This window comes from Pyxicephalus adspersus, chromosome 4 (genome assembly GCF_032062135.1).
Source record: "Pyxicephalus adspersus chromosome 4, UCB_Pads_2.0, whole genome shotgun sequence".
NCBI lineage: Eukaryota > Metazoa > Chordata > Amphibia > Anura > Pyxicephalidae > Pyxicephalus > Pyxicephalus adspersus.
The window spans coordinates 120,547,365-120,567,974 of NC_092861.1; the positions used below are offsets into that span (position 1 = coordinate 120,547,365).

At 34.9% G+C, this 20,610-nt stretch overlaps 1 protein-coding gene across 8 annotated transcripts in view; it reads left to right on the top strand.

The window, feature by feature from the left end:
• Positions 1-20,610, top strand: part of LOC140329295 (sodium/calcium exchanger 1) — a 254,077-nt gene that overhangs the window by 221,891 nt on the left and 11,576 nt on the right. For all 8 annotated transcript variants that reach the window (XM_072409477.1, XM_072409480.1, XM_072409484.1 and 5 more), the window contains 3 exons: positions 6,312-6,442; positions 13,684-13,783; positions 19,928-20,203. In XM_072409477.1, coding sequence (XP_072265578.1) covers positions 6,312-6,442; positions 13,684-13,783; positions 19,928-20,203 — 507 coding nt within the window. The remainder of the gene's footprint in view (positions 1-6,311; positions 6,443-13,683; positions 13,784-19,927; positions 20,204-20,610) is intronic.

Sequence of the window (20,610 nt, forward strand, 5' to 3'; positions counted from 1 at the left end):
CTGCATTTATTTAGATTGTAAAAACTTATCCTGTTGCTGTATTTTTGACATTTAGAAATTTACTTGTGACGGAAAGTTACTGAAAAGACCAATATCTGCCTTCACTGTCAATGAAACACAAATAACTCACAATGAAAGAAACATGAACTGAAGGTACAAAGCAAATAGCTGTACCTTTTTGGTCAGAACAATGTGCAGCATATTCTCAAAGCTTCTAAAACAAGCATTATAGTATAAGATGTAATAAAAAAGCTCCCTTTCCCTATTCCCTGCTTAGTAATTAGTGTCTGCCATTTACGCTTTTCTCCCTTGCTTTGCTCTCATAGCCTGTTATGCAATCGAAATATCCATTAACTCATTGTAATTACCTCTTCTTAGCTGCATTTTCCCCTATACTTCCATATACAGCAATTTGCTATAAGGAACAATAGTGATAGAAACGTATCTTGTTCCAGCTATTGAGTTGAGCTGTTGAGCTATGTCTAAAATGATTAATAAATAGGTCAATGATTTATAGCTGTAATATACACAGTAAAGATGATGATTGATATAAATATAAATGGTGTATTCATGTGTGCCCTAAAATAAAAAAAAAATTGAAAAATGATTTTCATTTTGAAAATGAAAAAATTGTGGTCAGTCAATTGGGTTTTTTTATACAACAGGTCAAGGAAGTATTGTGATTATCTGTCTGTGAACGCTTATTACCACCTGAGGCAATGCCATAGACAGGCCCTGTCAGTGCAGAGTTAAAATTGCAGAATAAATCCATCCACAGGCTTTCCTTGCTAGATTAAAAAAGAAATGTAACCTTGGCTAGGTGCAGAGAGCTGACTGTTTGCAGCCAGATAGCAGCATACATTTATTCGGTAATAATGAACACTTGGTAAGATGTGACTTTTTGCTATTAGTTGCATATAGATGAGGGGCTACTCATCTTGAAATTTCATGGCTTCCAGCATAGACATCACTTGATAACCTTAATTTTTTCTGTAATAAGATGACATTGCATGTTGTTAGACTGATGGAATTGTGCAGGGTGCCATGTGCTTGCAGCATTTGTTAATTAGTCTGCATTACATGCTGCATTTTGTATACATAAAACAATTTCACAATTTGCCTGTTCATAATGACAACACCCGACTTTGTTTTCTAACACTATGATCTCCCATATGCGTTTTCTTATTGACACTCAGCAATGGCCTAGGTACATTTTAGTTTAAAAACATTCCAGCAAATTGTAAATCACAATATTGATCCAAATAGGTTTTTATTAAAGTTAACTCTAGGCAGACTAAAGTTGAAATATATATATAAAAAGAACTGTTTTACCTTACAAAAATAACGGAAGATTTGTATATTTACGTATCCTTTAATGAGATTTACAAGTCGTAGCAAACATGCATAGCTCTGTATTAGCAAAGCAGGAGACCTCGCTTTTCCTTGCAAACAATTAAGTAATAATTTTGCCCCCCACTGCCCAGCCTGTGACTGGACAATAAAGCAAAATGCAAAAGACTGATGAGCTCACCTGTGTTTCACTTTGCTTTGTTAGCACATGAACAGAGCAACATATGCCCTGCTTCTTCCTTTTACATGTAAACTTTGTTGTACAAGGACTGCACAAAGCAAATAACATGTTAACTTAATTCAACAAATGGGATGGTCGTCATTTGCTTCTATGGATTGCATGGAAACATTTACCAACCTAAGACAGTTCTTTGTGCATGACAAGTCTAAACAAACAGGACTGTTTTTTATTCTTACTGTGCAGATGGTAAAAAAGAGATTTGTAGAAAGTATATTTTTGGCTTTAAGTATATCTTCTCTTGCCATTTATTGATCCTTCCATTGGCAGCAAAATCATTCTGTCCAATCTTTGGTAGGGACCATACGTCATGCTATTTGGATTTGTAGCTTAGAAGATGAGATGAGCCTTTTCCATACAAGAGAAGAAGATCTCCTAGCTGACTTAACACCATGCATTATCATCACAACCAGAAAAATAAAAGATGTCATTTCAAAGAGCAACAATTAAATCTAAAAGTACAATAAACAATTATACAGCAAACATGATGTAATAATAAAAGCATAAATTCTGCAGTGTATGAACTATGATTTAAATCACCAAGGTGAAGGTGTGGTGTGTGGTGTCCACAAAATGTGAACTAGTCTACAGTGAGAAGTTTGCAGCAGCAAAAATGTAGGGTTTACACAATAGTGCAAGGAAAAGCTTAAATCATTGCTTGTACCCATCATGCAGATAAATAGAACAGCATAAGAAGTACAGTGTCTTTTTAACATTCTTGATCTCTCCAATTACTACAATAGGCCGGAGTGTACAAAAAAAGAAAAAAAAAAAGCTACTTATATTATCAATAATAATAACAATATACAGTATTTAGATAGCAGCAACATTTTACACAGTGCTGTACATTAAAAGGGGTTGCAAATGACAGATACAAACAGTGACACAGGAGGAAGACTAGGCATAAATAATGTAGAACTAAATCTCTCAAGAGGCAAAGAAACTACCCCTGGTTTTCTTTACCCAATGTTGGCTTGCAAATAGGGAAATCAGTCTAGTTCTGTAATAGCTGGCACATCCACAGACATTTAGCCTTGGTTGTGTGTATGAATCCAGAAAATATCTGGAAACATCTGATAGACAAAAAAAGTGAAAGCTAATGACTGGAGCAGACATTATTCTGTTTAATGGATTTTAATTCAAGGATTCCCACATTTTTTCCCTAGACTTTTCTAATCCAGCAATGTTAAGGGCCCCTGTTGGAAACCCTTGGGATGCATTAACTAAGGACCTAGAACCAGAGAGATGTATACTTATACCAGGGCCCAAATCTTTATTACCTTATCTCGCTATTACGTTTATTTTGCTGTTTGTGTCACCATCAGAAAAAAATCCTCACCTTTTTTCACACTCAATTTCTTCAAGATATATATAGTCTGGCCACAAGTTCATTATAAGCATAGTCAAAGCTAAAAAGTATTTTTTTATTTTCTATATAGCTTTCTATAAAATTAAATTTTGCAAATGTGAAAATGTGAAGCATGTAATTATCCAGAACAAAAACTATTTGACCCTGAGGGAGGTCAGCTTGTGCCTGCAGATATGACTACCCTGTATAACTTTTTTACAGATTATAGGAAAGGTATTAGGAAATTATGTAAACTGTTCTTCTTGCTTTAATACATTTGATTCTTGATTGTTTGGTGATAGGAGGCAAACATAGGACACCAGAGGACTGACCCCATGGGGCATCTACATTCCATTTACTGGAACACATCCAAAATAAATCAGATTGACACAAAAATGAGTTATGCTATACACAGGACATTCATATTCTCTCTATAAGTGAGGTTTAGCCATGGATTTTATGGAGCTTTGTTCAGCGACCACTAATTCCAGGTGCTAAATAATTAAATGACAGTGCTGTGCTAGTACATGATAACTGAACAATTTTAAAATGTTGTCTTCCACTGGGATTAATACTAATATTGCTATAAGCTATCTAATAGGCAAGGCTTTCCCACAGGGAACTTTTAATGCATTCCAGTTATAGGCCCCAGTTACGCTGCATGCAAGGATGAAGAAATCCTTCACCCAAAGGTAGCCCTGCTTCCCTATAAAAAGTAGCTTTAAAATGGCTTGAGACACAGTTAATACTTTAAATGTTAAAGCTTATTCCTCTATAGGTAATATGTTCCAGTTACAATCCACCCAAATTACAGCTCCATTACCTTAATCAAATGCAGTTCAAGTACAGAGGTCAGTTTAATCAGCTTCCTGCTGTGTACCGAACTAACACTTCTAAGCTTCCATTTCTACCATAGTTTGGAGGTAATGTACAGTTCAGCCGTCCAGCAGCCACTTTTGGTATAACTTCAAATAAAATGTACTAATCTCATTGCAAAGTACATAATTCAAAGTAATTAGTAAAAATAAATGTTCTTTTCTTTAAAATATGTAAAAGAAATATAATCTCAGTTGCTGTGTATTGTGAATTAGTGTACATCTGACATTTTGCAAGTGCAAATAGGATGCCAGGCTATAATTCTGATCAAAAGGCTTCTGTACTTTCTAGTTATTTAAGTTAAGTATTCTTGACTGTGAATTTGCGATGTGCTAATTTGCTAGGTCAGTGACAGCCAGCGAATTAGTTTTTTCAGTAGGGGATCAGCAATGGAATCTTTCTACTAGTATAGGTTAAATTTAAGGCCACCAGTTTCTTATATGAATCATACCATAAATACTAAAGGGGAGGAAGCATGGAGGAGTTTAGCTCACTCATAGTGATGTTATTTATTGTGGAAGAATTCAGTCAATTATACCTAACCTCTAGTTATTTAATGGGAAGACATCCCTAAAGTAGGCTTCAAAGAGGATATTTCTATAATACATAAAAAAACATATTATTTCTAACTCCCTCTTGTCACACTTATGCACAGAATTATGGTTTATTGCCATATTACACAGTTATGAACTTTGAAACAAAATTAAGTAGTAACACAAAAAAAGGCAATACATTTATATGGTTTTTGAATATGACTGAATTTTTACTGTGAAAAAAATATCCTCCATATGTAAAAATATACCTCTTTGGATATTTACCCTACAGAATAAAACCTAAATGTTGAGTGGGAGGCTTTGCCTTTTATAGCCATCCATCAGAAGAGTTTACCGAATTGCACCTAAATAATAAAAAAGGTTTGTCATACAAGGAAATGGCCACTTCATAAAACACAGCCCCTGAACTAACTGCGTCTTAGTGTCTCATATACATTAGAGTGTTATTGTATTCAGAGACAGAAGTCAATTTTTAACTATTGCATTAAACATGAAGAAAACCTCATTACTATGCTAAATACATTACTGCTAGTTTCTTGGGGAAAATGAATGTAACCATTCATTTAGATGCGTGAATAATTAAAATATTGTTCACATTGAACATAATACATGTTGAATTCCTGTGTAGATATTGTTGTGCTTTGGGGTCACAGACGTGGTCTTCTACAGACAGTGAACACAAGATCTCCTTATTATGAGATTATTATTATGAGACTTTTGATGTGCATTAAGCTGTGTCTGCAAGTCTATGGCTGGAATGTAATGTGCACCAAATATTCTATAGCATAACCATATGCACCAAAATAGAATTTTTTTTCCCATTGTATTTGATTATACAGCAAGTAAAGTAAAAAAAATAGAAAAGAGAAAGGTATTCATGAGATATGTATTGTTGCAGCGATGACATAGTATTGCAATCTTTGTAAACTCCTTGGCATGGTCACAAGGGAAATTAAGATATTTTAATGTAAAACATTAATACATTAAAGTTTGATTTGCCAAAGGTATATGGACTTTTCACCTAGCAAAGCAAATTGTACCCTTGCAGGGGATATTTCACTTACTAAATCAGATGAAGCTCTGCTGACCTATAATATCCAATCCAAAAATCTTGTTTTCCTTAATTGATTGAGTATTCTTTGAAAATGAATAATCACTACATTCTGTAAGTAAATTATTCCTTGCAAAGTGGTAATTCACCTTAAGATAAATTCCCTTACTAAATCCTTCTCATTCTTGGTTCACTTTTACTATATTGAAGTGTAATATTAGCATGCTTAGGAGTAAATTCTGCAATCATTGCAGCATTCCAACAAAATAAAAAAAGGAGGGCACATTCAGGATTTTATGTTTTGTTGTGTAATTGTAAACAGTATTATTTATATCATTTAGGAGGATTAATATTTCAATAAAAATTGTATATTTCACAGCATAGTAAATTTCATATTACCTGTTTTATACAGTATCTCTCCTTTGTGTTTAGTCATTACTATATACAAAAGTTACATTTCATCTGTTAAGTCCCATGTGAATATTTAAGTAATGTGCTTGTTGATAATATTAGTTTAAAGATAGCTTATAGGGAGATAAAAACAACATCTTTTATTGCAGAAAAAATGTGTATTAAAATGAATAAATACAGTGTGGGTAAAAAAATTGGACCTCAGATTAAGGGAGGCTCAGGTGTTCTGCCTGGAACAAACTGAATGTGGTACTGTGCAGTCATTTATGTTTTTGCTTCTAGTCTTCACTTTCCAGTAACCTGGTTGTATTGCTTAAGGTTCAGGCTTAATAAAAGAAATAAAAACCATTGGAAAGGTAAAGAGTGTCCTGTTTATATATTACAACTGTATATCTAGCTGTGCGTAAATACACACACACATATATATTGTTTAAAGTAATTTGACTTTACCTAAAAATGTTAATCTATGTCTTATTTTTACAGAGCAAAATGAGGAGAAGCAGCCTCTTACAAGTAAAGAGGAAGAAGAAAGACGTATAGCAGAAATGGGCCGCCCTGTTTTAGGAGAACACGTTAAACTAGAAATAATTATTGAAGAATCGTATGAGTTCAAGGTATGTCCAATGGATCCTACTTGCGCACATTGTACATAATGTCGTATTTTATGATAATATTGTTATTATGCTTTTTAATTACTACACCATCTTTTATATTTAAAAGTAAATTCACAGAAATCTCATATTTATTGGAGTTTTGTATGCATGCTGACTGACATGAAAGTACTTCCCAGCTTCACTTGGGGATCTCTGGCAGAGGGACGTCTGAACCCATATCCTGGTCATTATAGCATTTATTTATCATACAAATTATTTTGGATTGCAGAGAAAGCAAAAAGACAAGTACAATTCCTTTTCTTGGCTTGGTAAAGGCCACAGAAAAAAGACATGGTCATTGTCTACTATTATTTTTAGGAAGACAGTGAAAATCCAAAAACATAAATATTAGTTGTAGGTGACCTTTTTGTTCATGCAAAAGACTGATGAGTTACATCAGAAGAAATGAGGGTTGATGAGGACCATCTAAATATAAGGTATATATACCATTATGCTTTTAATTTAGACTGCAGGTCCAATTCCATATATGTAAAAGAATTGGAGGTTAGTGCCAAGCCCTGTTTTCTAAAGAGACTAGTAACCTGGGTCATTTTTGAACTTCCTTGGGTTATATGCCATCGGTGTGGTATGTGCGTAGGTGCTAGCTATGGAATGGGTGTAAATACAGGAGCCCATTGTTTAGTAGTTTGGAAATATCCAACAGCCATAGAGAGTCAGCAAGGTACATATACTAAATTAAAAAATGAAAAGTTGCAGACAGGCTTTGTCCCTTTTGTAATAAAACAAACTTAGCCGGCCTGTTTACAATCTTTTGTATAATGCATAATTCTGGCATAGCATGCTGCTAGGAATTAATGAACTCCTATGCACTTTGCTGCCTGGTCAACCAGAATGGCAAACATTCAGAAACCGGAAGAGGACTTGGTGAAGATACCAGCAATGGCAATAGAGGGAGGATAGGCAAGTTTAGTTAAATAATTGTGAAACAGGCAGGTATGTTTTTTTTTTTGAAAAAGAGATATAGCTTGTCGCTTCCGCATTAAAAACCTGTCTGCTTGCAATTTCATTTTTATTTTTACTTCTACTTTAACACACAGTAAAAAAGCTTTTAAACAAGCCATCACTGACCTCTAGCAGTATTATTGTCAAGGTACCCATTCTGTAAGGTCCCAATAAAATGAAAAACCCATTTCCTCTATAGTAAATTTAAAAAATTATTTTCCTTACGATGCTTATATAGAGATGAACGGGAGCTTATTGTAAAGCACGTTTGATCTATTGTCAAATGATTTTTACCCTTTATTGACTAAACAGTAGTTGCTAAGTTACATTTATTATTTCAGTAATAATTCTCTGAAGGAACCTAAAGAACACCAATCATGATACTTGAGGGGTAATTTAGGTAAACTTTTTTCCGTATAAATTTAAAATCCCAAATAGTAAAAAAGTAATGTAGGGCTTTCTAGTATGATTCTATAAAGTTAAAGCTGCCAATCTGTCTCTTAAGGTGCAGTTCTACAACACTAGTATTTAGAGTCCAAAATTAAAATCCAAATCCAAAAAATTTAAAAAGTTTATAAACAAAATCATATAGAAAAAACAGTATTCATCTTACCTAAGAAAATTCCTTTTCTTTAAATGCCAGCCTTCTAATTTATATAGCAATCAAAGTTCAGATGAAAGAAGATTGCTTTTGATCCCTCTAAACACTGTTGCTTTATTATTAAACTAAGCAACAATCTCAAATCGGTTCCCTATTTATTTCCAAAACTTTTCCCAACTTCTGCCTGCATACATCACTGTGAAACCACATTTGCCGAGCCAATAGTACATAAGAGAAAAAATGGAAAGATAACGGGTCTTTATAGCAGAAAAAAAGTCTAGCATGATATAAAACCTTTTATTTCAATTTCTGGGTTGAATGTACTCTTCTACCTTCCTCTCGTGAGGTCAGTGTACCAAGTAAGTCAAGACTATTTAGATGAATCTGCTTATTTTAAAATTGTCAAAATTTTAAGAATACTGTGGAAATTCTATTCTATTTTATCATTAATGTAATTTCTAGGGTCTCGGCAATCCCCTGAGGAAGCCCGTTTAGAGCAAAACGCGTCGGATTAGAGCATAAGTACAGTACTGACCCACATCTTGGACTCTTAAATGAGAGTATTTTTATAAAGTCATGGGTAAACATTGCTATGGCCTCTTTTACTAATTATGTTTCGAAGAAGTACATATTTTAGTTAGTGAGATAAAAGGTTTTTTATCATGCTAGACTTTATTTATTGCCATAAAGAACTGCTATCTTTCTACTTTTTCTCTTATGAACCTAAAATCAGTTTTCCCATTTCCACATCATGCCCCACTGTGTACAGTTTATTTTTTATTTTTTTTTGAGAAAATTATTTTTTTAATCTGTTGTAACTTGGGAATCCTACCAGGAACAACACTTTATGTTGCAGACTGACAATAATAACCCACTTTCAGGCAATTACAATGGTGTTGTCAGCCTGCTGCTCAGCTTCCTTTAGCTGGTCATTGAGCAGCCTAACTAGAAAACCATAACTAGAAAATTAGAAGAAAATGCTCCACTGATGTCATTATCCAAGCCATGCTGTGCAAGAGAACATAGGTTAGCTAACAAAGCGAGAAATTTGGTTATTTGTACTACCTCCTTTTACAACAAATTTACTGTCTTTGAAATGTAAAATTCTTAATTCTTTACAGAACATATTTAAGATAATTTGCTGTTCTGTTTTTAGTAGTTTAATTTAAAGTATTTAGAGCCAATATCCCATGAGGATATTTAACACAAAGGATGCTCAAGGATAAAACATTATCCTTAACAAGGGTCCCAATAACAATGTCATTAAAATAAGACCTGAGAGTGAACCCTTTGGTGACCATGATAAATAAAGTTCCACATTAACAAAGTAGCACTAGAAACCCAAAGTTGCCACAAAGAATAATGCTAGCCATTACCTCAGGGAAGTCAAGGTTGTTTTCCTCAGATTATTGATGGGTTTCCAGCCTGCCAGTATTTATGGTCTGCAGCACAGTGTAGACAAGTGTACCTAGTTTTAAAAGATGGTGGCTTCAATTTTCGGTGTATTCAATACACCTTTTAGTTTGTCTGCTGAACATGGAAAGCTTCACACAATACCAGTAGTTGTACTACTTCTACAGAATGCAGAAAACAGCTAATGCTATTCATAATTTTCTAAACTAATACAAAGTCAGGGTCTTATTGGTTTAATTCAAATTTAGTTCACAAATGTATAATGAGGCATAGTGAACAATAAATACATAATCAGGGAAATTATAACAAAATTCAAAATTTAATTGGGTCATGAAAAAGGACACATTGGAATTGTTTTTTAAAAGCATTAAAGACTGTTCACTTATTAAGGAACATTAAAATATATATTTATTTTTAAAGTAAATGTTCCATTAGTGAATAAAGGATAGGATGTATTCTTTTTAATCCTAAAATCATAGTTTATTTTATTTCCCTTGCATACATATGACTATTCAAAATGAACATGTCCACCTCTTACTCCCTTACATTCACTTATCAACTTTGTTGTAATAAAATTTATCTTGTTCAATTTTAGATTTAGTTGGGCTTTAAAGCAAAACTCCTTGCCTCTATCCCACTCCCTGGATCCAAATAAATCCATCAGGATAGAAATATAAGAATTATTATCACTCCATTTTTAACAAGGTGTCTCCAGGTTTGCTTTTTTCCTTGTTTTGCTATATAAAGGGTCACCCAACTGAAACAAGCATAGAAGGTATTCTGATATCTATTCTTACCAATCCAAGTGTCCTTTTGTGAATTTGCCACCTGTTCACACCCTCACAGCCACTTCAAGTATTTGACCAGCTAGTTGGATTAAATATCTGAACCCCCCCCCCCCCCCCCACCAAAAGGTGTGGATTACTTGCACTTGGGAAAAAGTGAGACAGCTTATTAACAAAGTACTGTATTGTTCAGAAGATTGGAAAGATCAAATATTTATTTAATGCAATTGGCAAAACACTTTGGTAGAGCCATGGCAGTTATTTACCAAAACTGAGATTCCATTCCAGAAGTAACCCTTTATAGAACATATTGACAATGGAAGCCACTAGCATAAGATTACAGCCACTGCTAAGCCAGCTGTGCTAAAAACTTTACTGAGATGGCCATGCCAACCCCACCCCCAGGACTCAAATATATTATCATAAAGGTGCTGACTATGCTGTCTAATGATTTACTTGTCAAAGGACATGTAGGAAACCCATGTATTTGCATTGCAGTGCTAATAAACACCGATATTGCAATTTTCCCTTTGTCAATTATGTGTATTGTATAAAGTAGGGCCCTCTACACATATACCAATCACTAACACTAATGTAATGTAAGAAAGTCAATGGAGCAATAATTGCAGAGTAACCTTGATAGTTTCCCTGTACCCATCTGCTACTAAAAGCAGTAAGGAGAAGATGGACAGAGATATAATATTCTGCTGAGCAAACTTGCATTGCTTTATATAGCAAATCTAAACAATATTATTGACTAGACTGAGTATGCTATTCTTTCATCTTTAAATATACTGAACCTGTTCAAACCATAAATATACTGAATCTGTAAATAAGGGTTGTATCAGAAAATTGAGATTATTTTTCCATATGATAATAATTTTGCGCTACTAAAAAATCTAGCCCCATGATTGCACTTTTAATAAATTTGAGGCTTGGTGATTTGTTTAGCAAGTCTTGGCTATTGGATAGTTTTAGCCATAAGCTAAGCTATATCTCATATTAATTGTAATACTAAATCTTGTGTTAATAGCAGTGTAGTCCTAGGTCTCTTCAGGGAGCCACTCCTGAGTTCTGTGCATTCCTAAAACTGTCAAATCCAGAAGCCCCCTTTATTCGTAGCTTGACTGTTGAAGGCTTCCTGGCCTTTGCTTTTCTGTTAGGGAACTCTGCAGTGAAGGGATGAAATACTAGACTGTGCTAAATACATTTTAATGGTAAATTGATGACCTTATATACTTTTGTGTCATGTTAAATATACTGGTATGCATAATAAATTAGGGTAATGTAGGTAGCAGATATCCTCACCTATCCTGACACTCTTTTCTGAGCACTGAGAGTACTAAGGGACACAGCTTTACCAATCTCTGGGAACAGAGTGCTACCAGTGGGAAGAAAGCATGTTGATTGATATTAGCATGGTGATTTCTACTCACCTGCCAGCCAGCATTCTCCAGCCAGTCTGGTGTACTGTTGTGAAATCATTGGACAAGATGTGACTTTTTTAAACGCTGTTTAAAAAGGAAAACAATGTAAGTGCTGTAACAGTTAAAAAAAAAATACATTATTGGTCATTTTCTGGAGGAATGGAAACCTTGGTTCTCCTAGCCCTCCCCAAGTATGAGAGCTTACTACGCTATTGGGTTATTCAATCTTTGTCGTTGCCATTGGGGCTGTAATCAGTCTATCAGTATACATATTCATGTATACTCAGATCAGCCCTGCATTATAAATACTGTATTGACTGTTCTTTTGTTTTATTCCTGGCTGTATGTATTTGTACAAAATAAAATGGTACTATGGAGGATTCCCTCTAACGCATTAACCAGCAGCTACTATTATACTGTCTGCACCTGCGTGTGGAAACTCAAAAGTGCATGGCAAGTTTTAGGAAGAATAGGCCAGCTACAAGAAAATGCTGGGTAAATTAACTTTATTTGTAACTAGACAGCACCTCTGAGTAAGTTCCCTTGGGACTTGTAGAATGACGAATGACTTGTGTGTTTAAAGCATCTATAAAATTGTCTGGAGTTCATTAACATAAATAAGGATTTAGGTGGTTCATGTGCTTGTACAACTTACTCAAAGCAGAGTTCATTTTGTATTCCAGTACCATTCTATTACAAAGCAATGTAAAGTAAATTCTTTATTGCAGAAAAATATTGATTTTTGTTTAAAAGTGAATAATTGCTTCTATGTGTCATTGACATGCCTTTGTATAAACTTAAGCTGTTAAATTTTTCATGAAACAGTATAAATAATTTACTGTTTAATGTGGCTTGTATACTGGAAGCTTGGCAGTCTATTTCCATTTTAATCATTTTAAATCACATGACTAACTCTGCTAGTTTACTGAGAAAAGGGTAACATGAAAGAATCTTGCTGTTTGGAAAATATTAAAGCTGAAGTCTAGGGAAACAGTTGGGATGCACAATGTATGTTTGTATGTTTTACCTGTCATTCTGTTCTAATCCTCTGATTCAAACACCTCTCCAGATAACACAACCAGACCCTACAATTCCTGAGATCTCTCTGCAAACTACCTTATACATAGGAACCCTCCCCAGCATGTGATTGGGCAATGAAGGAGTAGCAGAACTCAGATGAGACCATCTCTGTGCTGTCTCCTGATATCATTGTTAGAACTGTACACTAAAAAATAGACTGATAGGCTTACAATGCTGTTCTATCCTTCCCTTGTATGAATGGTTGATACAATGATAGATCCATGTACTTTTGCTCCCCACTTGTAAAAAAAAATAATTTTTGTTAATAGATTCATAACTAGATTACATAGTGTATTTGTATCTTCCTGGACTATAATGCTTGGACTGTGTACATCCAAGCTATTTTATTAGAAATGTATTTGGGTTTTCTTTAGTTCTTATGACCTGTTCCAAGCCAACTTCAGATCCCCCACCTAATCTCTGATAGACTGAGTGTTATTTTCAGGTCCAACAACCCTGCCTGAATTGGCACTATTGGAAGTTATTGATTAGTGCTCAAGTTCAGTTTATCAGCTCTTTCAAATTGGAATGGAATATAAGGTTTGTATTTTCAGATGGATTTTAAATGCAGTTGCATTTGGAACACATACAATAACTATTCAGAATGACTGGTGAAGAGATTAATACATTTGGAATACCTTGGCTTACTCCAAAGAATATATCAAAACAATATCTTAATACTATAACTTACTTTGCAATAACCTTGGTTTATTTTCTTGTCTTCAGAATCATAATATACAGAGTTATTGAAAAAACAGAAAGGAAAAACAGCATATTAGCATTGCAAAAATACCTTTTAGAGATCTGTTCTTCAATGGTCCCTGCGGTACAAAAGCTGCACCTGCCAAATGCTTACAATTTTCTGCATGATTTTGGTATTAAATGTAAGAGAACAGTTCTGACGAGTCCCTTGCTTCTTTTCTTTCTCCGCAGAGCACTGTGGACAAACTTATTAAAAAGACAAATCTCGCTCTTGTGGTTGGAACGAACAGCTGGAGAGAGCAATTCATCGAAGCGATCACAGTTAGTGCTGGTAAGTTTGCATGTTTGCGTTTGGTCTCCTGTTTTACAAAGCCCTCCCTGAGCCTTGGAATTAGTCATAAGTAGTCTATAAGCTGAGAACAGAGAATAATTAATCTTTATAATATCTTCTTAAACATGCAAATGCAGTGATTAATCATTACAGGGCCCAGGAGCTTTCATACTTTAATATACCTTTACTAAGACCTTGATTTTTGTAAAGCAATAGGCACATGGTATATTAATTCACTTATGCAGCTATTGTTATCTCCTTCTGCTGATGGCAATCTGGCAAGACCAAGTTTCTTGTGCTAATGGTAATCTGGCCCAGGCTGTACAAGTAGTTATAGGTACAAGAACATGGGTATCAAGTCTCAAGTGAACTATTAACCAACATTAAACATACTATACTGGTACTTGCCTCGCTTAAATAAGCAATACTTTATCTTAAAATGAAACTCTAAATTCCTCTTAATTCATGCAGTACGATTTGTACAATTTATGACACTTTGTTATGTGAAAATTTTACAGAATAAGACATGAGCTATTATATATGGCATAGATATGGGACTGTAAATCAATCATCACTTATGATTGAGTCCTTGGCATGGCAGCTGAAAAATTTTTGTAGTTTACTAGACTTTTCAATAATTTACTGATTCACTACCAAGGGGACTTCAAAAGCAAAAGATGAATTAAGAACATTAAAAAAAAACATTCCACAAGTGTGTAAAATATGGTGGGGGTTATAATTTCCTTTAAAAAAATACAGCAGCAAAAACTGACATCACATGAGCTTTGATGGTGTTTCTAGGTATACTTGAAATAGAAAGCATAAGTGAACTTTACTGAATGGTCCACATTTATATAAGTTTTTGTGACAGACTTCAGGCAAGCACAAGAACGTAGAATCCAAGAATCAGAAGAATCAGGCTTTGCATATGTTATTTTAAACACTAAACTAAAGCAATTGCGTAATGATGGATTTAGGAAAGCAAAGGGAACACTAACGGACTTAAAAACATTTTAGTTTTTTTGGAGGAAGCGCTGCTTAGCGTTTGGAAAGCACAATGAAGATCACCGAAACTGGAAGGATGATAGGTGTTTACCAATAAAATCAAATAGTATTTTGTTTCCTGCATTCAAAACACAAGCCAGAGAACATATATTGTGTGTAGCAGGTGGTTATATAGGTGCCACTCAGCAAGGCCAAAGAAATAGAAACAATACTACAGCACCTATGTGACAATAGTAGTTAGAAGATAAGAAGTACTTACCTGGTGTTGATAGTGTAAAATAAGGAACAGATGTCCCAAGGTTGTGACCTTAGATTTGACTTCAAATTGGTCTTGCAGGTCCCAAAAATTTGAGCTCGCCAGCCGAATTTACAAAGGCCGTTTTTGCTTACATGTTTGGTAAGCGAGAACAGCCCAATTCGCTGCGAGACCGAATTTAATAAATTTGCTCGCTCATCCCCAATTGTGAATTACATAAAAGTGTTCCCATATGGGAGCACAGACAATAAACTCTACAAAACTCTTTTAACACAACAGACTTTTTGGATATCTGTATATTGATATTATGTAATACTTTAGCTGTCCATCCTTAAAGATTAATTCTTGGGATAAAAACAATCATTTTAATATAATTACTCAACCACAAAGCATCTAAATCCATATCAAATATTTCTTAGTAAAAGCAGTGATAACATCATTATAGCCTGTATAGAGAATAGTGCTGTGAATGGGATTCAATACAGGCCGTATGCAGAAAACTACAATGGGTGGTTACCAGACCAGTCACCCTGGCACCCAGACCTGTCACTTTGCTCCTTTAGGGAATGTCAAATATGACCTGGCAAGCTGTAGTTAGATTACAGGAAATGATTATCACACTGTTATTTGCTTTTCCCTTTTTTTATCAAACCTTTTTTTTCTATAGCACTTGTTTTCAGATTGTATTTCTACGCACAGGAGACTGTGCACCCGAGTAAATAGTTTATTTTAGGCATCTGTGGCCTTCATGCTGTGCCAAGAACAATACCATGTCAAACAAGATCTTCAAACCTTTAAGGATTTGTTTATCATGTAATATTAAAGTTGCTGCTTCAGCAAAGTCTTGTTTGGGGTGCAGCTAGAGCACCCTGTGTATTTACCAACATACAGACAGTGCTGAGAAATGTTATGACTGCGTAAATATTTCTGGTTTATAATACTTTATTTGATGCTTACAAGCAAAATATGGCACAGCTAAAAACAGGAGGACAGTTAAATGGTTTTTCCAGCATGTTAGTGTGTAATAGTCCATTGAGGTTCCGCCTGCAGCTCCAGGGAAAATCTTGTTCAAAATAGGGAATAAATGAGGACTATAGTGGGACAGCAATCATTACTCTGCCACCCTCAGGTCTGTTGGTAAAAACTTTTTACCATTGGGCTCAAGCAAATTTTGTTTCTGCCTTTTTAGTAAAACATTATTGTAACTTTATTCTACCAAAGTATTTTTATGTTCTAGAGAGTCTAGCTGCTCAAGCTAATGTGCCTACCAAAGATATAGCCAGGAGCATGGTGGAAGTAAAAATGCAGTGTGACCCAGTTTATGACTAAGAAATCATTTTAAATGTATTGGTCCAAGGGTTAAAAAATGTAGACCTTTTCACACAATGATCCACCTGCCCAAACCAGCCTTGTTCAGGATGACAACAGTAAATTACAAGGAGTCATCCGAGTGACCAATTTAGATTGTTTGGCTACAACTTGAAAGTCTTGAAATTCATCCCACCCACAAAGGCCACCAGCTTAAAGGTGTCTTAACAGGACCCTAATAGATATATTAAAGTCTCTGACCACCAATGTTTAGGGGATATAAATAAGAGCGCCATTGCTGGAGCTCCATTGAAATTTTCTAGTTATGCTCATAGCATGATAAATTAGTATACTAAGCCTAAAGTGCACACATCATTATGATATTATAAAAAAAAATGTTTTTATTGTGAAAGCAGACGATTCTCGTAAGATGATCTCTGCCCCCCTAACATCACCTTGTTGCTCTTTACAACATTTTAGTCATTTAAGAATAATTGCACTTTGACTTACTTAAATATGAATCTGAACTTGAGACTGCTCTTCTGAAGGACAACAACTGATGCTGCTATTAGTGTCAGATGTTCTGTTTTGTCTCCTGTGGATTCTTTCAATTAAAGATTCGAATTACATTACAGTCATCAAAGGCAAATGCCACAGAGCCCTGTCCATGTGCATTTGGAGATGGCACATTGCAGTCAGTGTCAGTGAGTCTACGGAGACTGTTCGAGGTCAATGGAACTGAGCTCCTAGCAATTTTTCATTTTCTGATACTTCTTTTTGTGATTAACTTAATTGTGACTCTCAGTGCAGATGTTGCCAGCTGCCTCTCAATCCTGCTTATGACAGCTTATCCCAAAAGCCTGTATACATCCTCTCGTTCAATCCAACACAAGCCAAATTAATCATTCCCTAAAGGGATTGCTTTTGGAGAGATTTATGCTTCACTGCTATATTTTATGATGTAGCAACAGAAAATTTTGTTCGAACTGCGATGGTTTTATGGCCTGTCACACTGACGTAGCATAAATTGGTTTGTAATATAAACATAAAAAGGCCTGATGTAATGAGTGGTCAAAGGAAGACTTTGTCTGACAGCAGGAATCATGTCACAATTACACAAATATTTCCCCAATCTTTAGGAATATTAGATCATATTGGTTTTCTGTGGGTAAGTCCAGGAACAAGACACTTTCATATAGGCCTTGGAAAATTATACACCACAGTAGATCTTACTGGAAGAGATGATTTAAGGGAAAAATAAACCTTAATCCAAAAGTTATATATATTCATCAAAAGTAACATTCATAGATACATCGAAAACATTTTTCCCTTATTTTAAAGCCTATTACCTAAGACCTTAATTCTTCCTAAGTAAAACAAGCAGTTAGCTTTATCTTACCTGAAATGGCAGATAATACAGCATAAGATAATATAGCAAATAATTATTGTTCTCATGTGCACATGAATATTAGCAATGTGGTAAAGCGAAAGTTCTGTATTACACAACATGAAATAAAAGAAATGTGTTTTAGAGAAATAAAAAGTTTTTATCCATCAAATAACCTTTGCTCTATGTTTGTTGTTTTGAAAAAAAATTTGGCCTTAGGCCCATTGTTTTACATTATGGTAATTGGCCAATAGGAATATGGGAATGATGATAAGGAAACCATAGGCATTGACACCAATAGAAAGCACTGAAGGCTCAGACCCACCTGCCTTTCTTCATCTAGGATACCTTGACCACCCTTATTTCCACTTTGCACTGTGACCATAGACATAAATGAGTCAGATGCACCTATTTAAATTTACACTTTTAGTAGAGTTCATATGCACGGTACAGAGCTCTAGTTTTGTGTGAACGATCAGTTATTTTTGAGTCACATGAATATTTGGATAAAGAACCAAATTCTTTCTCTTTCCCCAAAACCTATTCAACAAAGGATTAATGTGATTATAGAAGGCAATTATAGTATATAATTCTCATGAAAGCTTACAGTTTGCTCTACACCACAGTTATGTTCCAGAAACTCACATAGCATGAACGTCTATAACATTTTTCAGCTAAGTTTGGGTGAGTGTCAAGTACTGTTCCAGCATTTTATAGGCTTATTATTTCCAAAAAAAGATTTGTTTTATATTAAATCTTGTGCATATAAATAGCCCACAATTACCAATAGAATGTGCTGACATTTTATGTATCGACTCAAGAACAAGGTGGTTGGCTGTGCTGCATATACTGGTTAAGATTCTGCTGAAAGCTTAGTTTAAAAAATTATTATTAAAACACAGTGGGGGCCTTCACAGTAAATGTATAAATATATTATTGCTAATGTTAATACACTGTAGGTTTAGCTGCTCATTTCTGTGGTCATAGACCCCTAAAGAAGAATTCTATTTGATAAAGTGCCCACGTGGTTGCTCTGTTTAGCTACAAGGAGAATTTAAATGTCCCTGTTAGGTTTCTGACCCACTCCCTTCTATATCAATGGACATGGATGATGCTTGCCAATTTGTCACTCCAGCACCCAAGGCTGTCACAAAAACAAGGTTCGTAACTTGAAACAACTATGAGCTTATACTGGGCTCTTTTTCTACCAAAGTCAAACAGGGCAAAGGGATGATAAGTATATGGACAACTTGTGGAGCCTGCATTAAAGTTAACCCGTAGCCATTTGTGGATAAAACTCAGATTCACTCAAAGTGCCAAATTGCTAAACACTTGACAAAGGCTCTAACATTTTCCTTCTAAAATGAATTGATGGTAATGGTGCAGATCACATCTTCTATTACTCTAAAACTCAAAATCTGTGATATCTGCATTTTGTAGACTGATCTCTTTTATCTGCTTCACAATTCTCAAGAGTCAAGTAAACCTGGTAATTACCTATCTCAAAGAATTTGCATCTAGCTGCAGAAAACATTTAGCTTTATTTAGCTTCTTGGCAGTTGTTCGAGCTCTCAAAAGGCCAGTAAAGGTCCTCTAACCATTATTTAAAAAAGGAAAACATTTTTGGTATTAAATATGCTTAAACTACAAAGTGGTTGATGAGGGATTTGGATTAATATGCAGGTAAAGTAAAACTTTTCTAAAGGTTAAGTGCATTTTTACTAAACCTTTCCTCCAAATGGCCAAACACCAAATCGCAGTTGCTTTGGATGTCAGTAAGTACACAACTGTGGAGGGGGGAGTAGGTTAGGCTGGGACAATTTGGGGGGGCTAAAGTTCAGTAAGAGTGTACTTATTTTTCAATTAATATGTCTAAAATGTATAACTATAGAAGAACCATCTATGATTTTTCCCAAGTCTTGGGGTAAAAGACCAGCATTCTGCCGTGAACCTAATTTGCCAAATGTTTAGTTAGTTAGTCTTTAATAACTTTTTATTTGCTGATTATATTAGCGGTCGTCTGATTGTTTGTCCTTGGAGGAGATTTGTTGCATGTTATAAATGGTTCACAGGATGGACGTTTTTTATCCAATCCAGTCTTATCCTTCAGATGTTGATGATTTAATGCCACCCATATACTTATAAATAATATGCTGTAATGACCATATTCATTTAAAATTTTTCACAGGGGAAGATGATGACGATGATGAATGTGGAGAAGAAAAACTGCCATCCTGCTTTGACTACGTGATGCATTTTCTAACAGTGTTCTGGAAAGTTCTTTTTGCCTTTGTCCCACCAACAGAGTACTGGAATGGCTGGGCTTGTTTCATTGTGTCCATTACAATGATCGGCCTACTGACAGCTTTCATTGGGGATTTAGCTTCTCATTTTGGATGTACTATTGGCTTGAAAGATTCCGTTACTGCAGTTGTGTTTGTCGCCTTGGGAACATCAGTACCTGGTAAGTGGTTTATATTCACTGCGGAGGAATCTCAGTGTGAAACATTGTATTCTTGCAGGGATACTTCATATGTTTCGTGTCTTTTTAAAGATAATTCCAATTAGATGAATGAATATACTGTATTTATTGCTGAGATAAGTTCTCAAAGAAAGGCTTTAGTCTTGAGTTGTATTGCAAAGGTAACACTTTGCTGTATACAGTACACTAAAGCATTCACATATTTAATATTATGTACAGTGTTAACCCCCTTTTAAATCCTCACTTACACAATTGTCATTTTTTCTTTATCTGTATTCCTGTGATCACCTTTATTTAGAATTTCCCATCATATAAAGTTCGAGTTACAATGGTCACGAGAACAAATAAAGGGTAAATCTCCCCAGGCAGAAATAAAAGTATATAGGAGA